The sequence below is a fragment of the Penaeus monodon genome, chromosome 8 (genome assembly GCF_015228065.2).
Source record: "Penaeus monodon isolate SGIC_2016 chromosome 8, NSTDA_Pmon_1, whole genome shotgun sequence".
Classification (NCBI taxonomy): Eukaryota; Metazoa; Arthropoda; class Malacostraca; order Decapoda; family Penaeidae; genus Penaeus; species Penaeus monodon.
The window spans coordinates 30,950,901-30,959,119 of NC_051393.1; the positions used below are offsets into that span (position 1 = coordinate 30,950,901).

The 8,219-nt window shown below is 46.3% G+C and overlaps 1 protein-coding gene across 2 annotated transcripts in view; it reads right to left on the minus strand.

Annotated features, from left to right (window-relative positions):
- The window catches only part of LOC119576308 (myb-like protein Q), a 151,498-nt gene extending 143,548 nt beyond the window's left edge, over positions 1-7,950 (minus strand). For both annotated transcript variants that reach the window (XM_037923928.1, XM_037923927.1), the window contains exon 1: positions 7,920-7,950. In XM_037923928.1, coding sequence (XP_037779856.1) covers positions 7,920-7,922 — 3 coding nt within the window. In that variant the 5' untranslated portion in view covers positions 7,923-7,950. The remainder of the gene's footprint in view (positions 1-7,919) is intronic.
- Positions 7,951-8,219: the final 269 nt, after the last annotated feature.

An 8,219-nucleotide genomic window follows, 5' to 3' on the forward strand; every position in this document is an offset into this window, starting at 1 on the left:
CAATGTGATAAACAGTTTGACAGAGAAATTGACCGGGAGCAAAGCAAAAGCTCAATGATATGTAATCATACATGTCCCATAAAAAGATCTGTTATTTTATGACCAACTTATATTAATAATTTCAATGCGAATCTAATCTGAATTTTTTTCCTTCCTCTCTCGCTCTCTCTGTCGAAGCGCGGGCAGTAATGAGAACGAAGAAAATTTTAAACGATTCAGAAATATCTAATTTGTTCGCAGAGAGAATATTAATGATTATGAATGCTACACTGACCCCCCCTCCCTGAAAACAAGGGAAAAAAGACATCGCATTTCATTTTTCAATCCTTGTTTTAAAAAAAGGAGAGCAAAAACGTTCAAAAAGTTGAATGGTGAAAAAAGTCTCCATATGACATCATTCACCGTAGGGGATCACAGAGCACACGATGGCGGGAACTCAATTTGGCCTATCAGGTATCATTCGCACTCTAAGTACATCAGTCTGGCTCGTGATCTACTTGTGGAATGTCACAATAGATAATGGCATAATGTCTATCAATCTACCAGGCCTGTCTGCCGTAGTCGTAGACGCCCATCCAGTCTCTTGTCTTTAGTGAAAAGAAACGAATAGAATTCCTTGCATTTTTATATCCCTGTATTATGTAGTATTTCATTGAACATTAAAATCCCCTTTTTTCCCCAAATTTTCCCCTTGTCCTGCGGTATATTTTCTTTCTCAAAATCACCCTCCTCTCCCCCTTCTCCTGGATCACACAAGCCTTTTTAAAAATACCTGCATTGATGTGGCCCGACCATTATCGTCAATCTCCCTCTCCTTATCTGTCTTAATGATATCCAAATAATATCAATATCATTACTGTTATGGCCTCCCCACTGATTATGGCTGCAGCTGCTATCTGTTATCGTCCGTCTTATGGCTATATCTTATCAGTTTCCCGGCAAAGAATTACGCGTCCCAATCTTAATTTCATTTTCACTGTGGTTTCCATTTCCTAATCATAAGACGAGATTTTTTACCGATCATCATTGCAACCCAAAAATATATATTTACGTGTGATTTTGTAGACTTAACAATGGCGCTGGTACGTTTTGTATCTATAAAGAGGATAGAGAAAATGGAGACGAGAAAAGGGGGAAACGACAAAGAGGGAGAGGAGAATAATAATAATAGTCGGCTGCGGAAAGGACTGAACCTAAGCCACCTGTAGAAACAACGGAAGGGTGGAGGACGGAAGGAGAATGTAGCAATGAAAGTTGTCCAGACGTGAGAGAGAACGAGAGCATGGCGGCGAGAAAAGAAGACCCAGGAAGAGAAGAAGAGATGAGAGGAGACGAAACAAGACGAGAGAAGTGAAGTGAATCTGGAAGAGGAGAGGAGAGGAGAGGAGAGGAGAGGAGAGGAGAGGAGAGGAGAGGAGAGGAGAGGAGAGAGGAGCGATGAGGAAAGAGGTGTATCCGACAAGCACTCTCAATATACTGCTATCATTAGCCGGCATCAGCTGAAACCGTATCATCAGCGGTAACAAAGCAATAATAAAGACAATAACAAGGAAAGAGAGAGAAAAAAAAATCCCGATGTGAAAGAGGTGACTGAGAAAAGAAGGATAAAGGACAGAATGAAAGGATGGAAAAACAACCTCAATTACATCATCTTTCTGATTCGAGCCTTGAATCAACCCCCGGAGGTTCTTCAGGTCACGTTTCAGACATTTCCATGGAGAACCCTAAACGCCGCCCTTCTGCTCCCGGAAGTACGAGTAATGCAAGGCTTTCCCTCTTCCTCCTGTTCCTCCTCCTCCTCCTCTTCTCTTCTCATCTCCTTCCTTCCCTCCTTATCAGCGCCCCCCCCCCTCCAACTCCCAAGGCAGAGACACTCGCCCTCAAGGTGAGCTCATGTCGCGCCCTTCCACTCGGCTCCTTCAGCAGGGCAAAGAGGCAGCTGGTTCGGCCAAGGTCAAAGTTCAACGAATGGGGGACTACAGGAAACTGGAAAGAAAGGAAAAGAGTCGAACTAAGAAGAAGAAAATAGAGAGCGAGAGAAGAGAGAAGGGCGAGGAGGAGAGGAAAGGAAAAGAAAGAGATGAAAAGGGAAACGAATGGAGAGGAGAAGAGAGAAAAAGAGAGGGAAAGGAGAGAAATGAGGGGAGGAGGTTGAGTTACAGTTGAGGTTGGCTGCTAGAATAATATGTAAGTGAGGAAGGCCGGGACAGAGAAGCGGTTGTCGGAGCCGAAATAAATTTGTTTAAACAAGGCGCAGGTAAGGGGACGCGAGGGGAGAAGAGGGGAGCAAGGACGGGAAAAGATAAGTAAAACCAGAGAAGCGGAGAAGATAGTCAAGGGAGAGCATGAGATGATACGGGAGATACAAGAGAGCAGCAAAAGGAAATGGAGAGTAAGAAGAAACGAAAACAAAGTGTGGGAAAACAAAACGCCGAGCTTACGAAAGTTGAGAAATTCCATATAAAGAAGTTAAATAATGAATGAAAAAGCAAGGGAACCAAATTATTTTCGTAAACGGAAAATAAGAGGAAAAAATCGGGGATACAGAAACAACAAATGTGAATGATAAAAAAGACAAATATGTGCAAGGGGAGAGGGACAGGAAGAGAGAGAGAGAGAGAGAGAGAGAGAGAGAGAGAGAGAGCGAGAGAGGGAGAGAGAGAGAGAGAGAGAGAGAGAGAGAAGAGAGAGAGAGAGAGAGAGAAGAGAGAGAGAGAGAGGAGAGAGAGAGAGAGAGAGAGGAGAGAGGGGAGAGCGAGAGAGAGGAGAGAGAGGAGAGCGAGAGAGAGAGAGGAGAGAGAGAGGAGAGAGAGGAGAGCGAGAGGAGAGAGAGGAGAGCGAGAGGAGAGAGAGGAGAGCGAGAGGAGAGAGAGGAGAGCGAGAGGAGAGAGAGGAGAGCGAGAGGAGAGAGAGGAGAGCGAGAGAGAGAGAGAGAGAGAGAGAGAGAGAGAGAGAGAGAAAGGTAGAGTGGCAGGAGAAGACGAGTATCATTATCGCCAAGTTGAGATCTGCTAAAATTTGTGCGAGTGATCTCCAGGTCCCGAGAGCAGAGTTAATAAAAAGCACCGAGTGGCAGGCACGATTTAATTTCAAGTGTCCTCCACCGACAGACAATGCGACGGATTTTCAACGCGACCTGGCTCTGGGATGAGAGGCTTTCCGAGGATGTGGGCGCCTGCGTTAGCGTGTGCGTACATGTGCGTCTTGCATGTCGTGGAGCTGTGCGTGTGTCTGTCTTTGTCTGTGTCTACGATTGGTGGTGTCTGTAGAGGAGCGTGTGGCGAGTCCGCTGCTGTAGCGCAGTTTCAGGAAAAGGATAGGAAAGCCGGGCGCGCGCACATACTTGAATACATTTACATCCAGGTCCTATAAATATGAGATCTCCCTCCTCGAGTGCCACTTTGTGTGTCACTGTGCTAGTATATTCTGATTAGTGCAGTAAACACTCAAACGGAATGAGTGCTAAGCACAGAAAGTACAGGAGGCTCTATGTACGCCCTTTAAACGTGTGGAAGTCACACTCAAAGGCGTTGCGTGTAAGTGTACGTGTGCAAAGGTTATGCCGTGCTTTGTTTCGTGCGAGTGCAGGCGACTGAAGCACGTGCAATCCGGCGGGCGTACGCATTTACTCCGTTTGCGTAGGTGCACAAGGCGTCGGGCGTCTCACTCCGGCTTCCACTCCGTGGGAACTGCAGGGAAATGGCCTCCGTCCCAGCACGTGCGTGACACACCCCCGTCATTATTCTTACTTTAGCAACTCTTAGCGCGGTCGCTCATGGCTGTTATAAAGATTAGAGCGATAAATAAAATCCACGAACTTAGCCAGCGGGTAAATCAATGCTTGCGTGATCGCGCGGCTATTAGTGCCTACCAGAAAATGCACTAATTATCGATTGCGAATGCAAACACATCCAAACAGGTACTGGGCGCACCAACAACCTTCCTATCGTGCGAAGGCGACCTCCAAAGACGAATATTCCGCCCTTTTCCACTAGACGAAGTCATTTCTAAAAGATTAATCCACCTACACACATTTTATACGTATTACAAGAATTTATATCCACGCCAAAAAGTACGACATCCTTGCAGCTCGTGACGAAGATCTGTCTATGACGTCACAGCTGTGAAAGCCTTTGAAATGAAGTGAAGACGAAGCTCTCACGGGGAAGACAAGAGATCACTATTTTCTTGGTCTGATATTACGGCGTCAAAAATGTTCATTGTTAAATTTCGCTCTAGATTCGTGTTGCTGTACGTTTTCTCCGACTTCATTCATACAAACCTGGAAACAATGAAAATATTATGCACCAACATCAGATAAAAAATGGATATTATTCTATAATGATTAAACCTAGGGTTCTCGTCCGCCCGTCTTCGATTAACCTCAGCGTGGTTGAGACCCGAATTAAACATCAAAAGACTTTTTCTCCAAGTTAGGGCGACCTTTCAATCCCTGAATGTGATATATATGTCATCGTAAGACTGTCACCGTCCGCCGCTGCCACAGGCGCCTCGGACGTCCATAAATGCTTACAAATCTGTTTGTTACAATTTCCGACCATTGAAAATGTCACTTGGCCCCGGGCCGGTACCTTTCCTCCTACCCTCTACTTGTAAAGAAAAGGACATTCTAATTAGGGTACAAAAGTCAAGGGTGGGGACGGGCTGCCTAATGATCCTTAAACACAAGACAAGCAATTTTCGCAGCTCATTTATTTCAGCAATATGAAATTCGTGCGCCTCATTATTTTGTGCACTCGAGGAGGGGGCTGGAAACAGGGCCTCGTGTCTTCGTTTTATATGTGGTTCTTCGCTGCTATGACTCGAGTGAAGCCTTTTACGGACGGAATTAAACACTTTATCACTCCTGGAAAATTACCTTCAGCTCTTATACTAGATTCTTTAAGAGATCTGCTAAGAGCGAGGCCATATTCTCTAGTACCGGGCCTTTTTTAAGTGAACAAAGACGGCTTATATATAACACACTTCAACAGGTTCGTCTTCCAGAAGGGAAAGGCCCGTGACGCCGACATGGCCCGAAGGAAACGCTCGTAGCAATGTCGCCTTGAGCAGAAGAGCGAACGGACGGACCGACCTAAACGGTTGAAAAGACAGACAGACAGCAGATTGAGAGAGAGAGAGAGAGAGAGAGAGAGAGAGAGAGAGAGAGAGAGAGAGAGAGAGAGAGAGAGGAGAGAGAGAGAGAGAGAGAGAGAGAGAGAGAGAGAAAGGGGGGGTGGGTGAAAGAGTAAGAGATAAAGAAAAACAGGGAAGCGACGAGATGAATTCTGCAGAAGAGAACCAGTCCCAGGTTTTGGTTCCAGCAGAACAAGCCTGGACAAAGAAGCTAAGTCCCTCCAGCACCTCTGGCTAAAAACCCTCGTGCCTCTGGAGTTGCGAAATTAAAACGCAGTCCTTGAGACAATTGCGAAGCGCACTCTGGCACGATCACACTTGGAGGGCCTTCAGCCTCGCCCAACAATACAATGCACATAATAGCTACAAGTGACTCATTGATAATTTCGAAAATTGATAAATGTGAACTAATCGAAGAGGCACTTTTGTTTTCTCGAGAGACCTACTTCACCTCGGCAATAGCGGATACAGAATAAAAGCGAGAGACGGGGAGGGAGAGGAAGAGGAACAGGGAGAGAGGAGAGTGAAGGGAGGAGGAGAGGAAAAGGAAGAGGACAAGGAAGAGAGAAAGTGAGAGAAAGAGGAACAAGAGCAGTGAGAGAGAATGAAGAGCGGAGAGCGACAGAACGGAAGGAGGGAGGAGAGGGCGAGAGAAATCTAGATCGAGACAGGTCGACAGACAGAAGACAGGGAAGAATGGAGGAAGGGAGGGAGGGACAGGCAACAGAAGGGGAATGGAGAGAAGCAAAGGAGAATGAGGGAGGGAGGGGATGAGGGGAGAAAAGACTTCGAGTTTATTCGATATAATAACGTTTGTAAGAGCAGAGCTCCGAGACGGCACTAGAGCCCGACGGAACAATAGATCCTGCTTGCTGCCGGAACAAGATAATAATAATAAAATTGTTCCTGACTCAATGGAATTTCTCATTTTAACAAGTCCGAGGCCGGCTCCAGATTCTATAGGATTTACAAAACTTTAATGAAGGACACTCCAAATTCAATAAAGATTTATTCTTCTCTTCTACCATCTGATATGAAACACTTGCTCTGTTCTCACGACAAATATATTATAAGATATTATATGTTTTACACACATATACATACATACACACAGATATTTCATATACACGTGCGTGTGTACGTGTATATCTATCTATCTGTCTATCTGTCTATCTATATAGCAATCTATCTATCCTATTCTTTTTTCATTTATCTATTGCCATATTATTTAGTCACTCATTTCACGTGCACATATACACATACGAGTCTGATCTATATATTACAATATATCTAAAATACATTTTCGCATATATATCACCAAAAGATCACCCACTATGCGTAATTATAACAAGATCAATATGAAAACTCTCAATGGAGAGTCAAACAACAAGATTCTAAAAAAATCAATAATGTTTCCACATGCACGGCTACCCCGAGAGAAAATACACAAGATGCTCCAAACTTGCTTCTCCAGAGAGGAGCTTCGGCGACAAGGGCGTCGTTATGGTTCTCAGGCATTAAAGGCTAATCATGCACATACACCTCCCTCTCTAAGCTCTTCCACCGAACGCCCTTTGGCTGCGTGTTAGCGAGTCATTCCATCACGGCAGACACGCAGGAAGACGGACTTCAGGGATAAAAACCATATGTCTAGTCTGCGCCAAGATATGCCTTGAAGACTGACGTTGCAACAGAGCACAGGCAAGGGATGCGAAGCGACCTGCAGGTATTCCGTGGGACTGGCACTTCGGGGGATGTTGGCAGAGAGGAGTAAAAGGCTGGGGGCATGGGGGGGGGGGGCGAGAAAAGGTCCATGCGTATGTTGGGAAACTGCATGTCTACTAGCCTGTTTCCAAATATACTGCCAGGTTGGAAGGTAAGGAATGGCACGGGGCAGAGGAGGGGCGGGGAAGGGCATGACAGCGGCACAGGTAAGGAAGGGTGAAAGCAAAGGTCAGGTCAAGGGCACATGGAAAAGAGAGAGAGAAAAAAAAAGGCGAAGGAAAATAAAAGCAAAATGCAGAGACAATGAAAAGGCAGATTCGAGAACAAGCGGCCGAACAAGAGACATGAGAAAAACGAACAAGTCGGAGGGAAGGGGAATATCAAGATCAGAAGCAGAGAAGAGGGGACGGGATGAGGGGAGGGAGTGCCACATGGCCCCTTTCCTCTCTCCATCTCCCTCCTCTCCCCCACTCCTCTCCCCGCTACCGGGTTCAACAAGTGCCAGTGTCCGGTCACTCTCAAAACACCGTTAACCAGACCCACATACTTTAACATACTGATTTAGTTCATTCTACTCGCTATGCCACGTTAGCCATAAGGAAAGGCAGCATCGCCTTGAGGACGAGAGGGGGAGGAAGAGGGGGAGGGACAAAGGGAGGGGAAGGAGAAGAGGCAGAGGCAGAGGGAGAGGGAGAGGGAGAGGGAGAGGGAGAGGCAGAGGGAGAGGGAGAGAGAGAGAGAGAGGGACAGGGATAAGGAAGGGGAAGGGGGAAAGACAGAGGGATAGAAAAAGGGGAAGGGATGGAAAGACATGTCGGAAGTATATCGCAAAAACAGCAGAAACCAAGGAAGCAAAAAAAAACAAGAACAAAAGGGGAAAAAAGGCAGCGCCCCCCTCCCCCCGTCTCGAGGATGCAAAGACAACGGGCACAAGCGATGGGCGAGAGCAAGCGGCGATTCTCCTCTTGGGAACTAAATCTATGGTAGAGTTAGTACATGTCAAGACAGCCCTTTACCGCACAGGAATTATCAAACAAATTAAAAAAATACTCAAGTACCATGTCGGGTGCATCTCGGCGTCTCTGCAAAAAGAAAGTCGTTTTAGACACATGGTTAGCGATATCTACAAGCGACGAATCTCCAGGCTGCGGGACGGTCAACCTGCAACCTGCAACCTCAGCCGAGACGCGCCTCTCTGGAACTCGTTGTCTGTCATATAGCTCTGTGTGTGTGTGTGTGTGTGTGTGTGTGTGTGTGTGTGTGTGTGTGTGTGTGTGTGTGTGTGTGTGTGTGTGTGTGTGTGTGAGTGAGTGAGTGAGTGAGTGAGTGAGTGAGTGAGTGAGTGAGTGAGTGAGTGA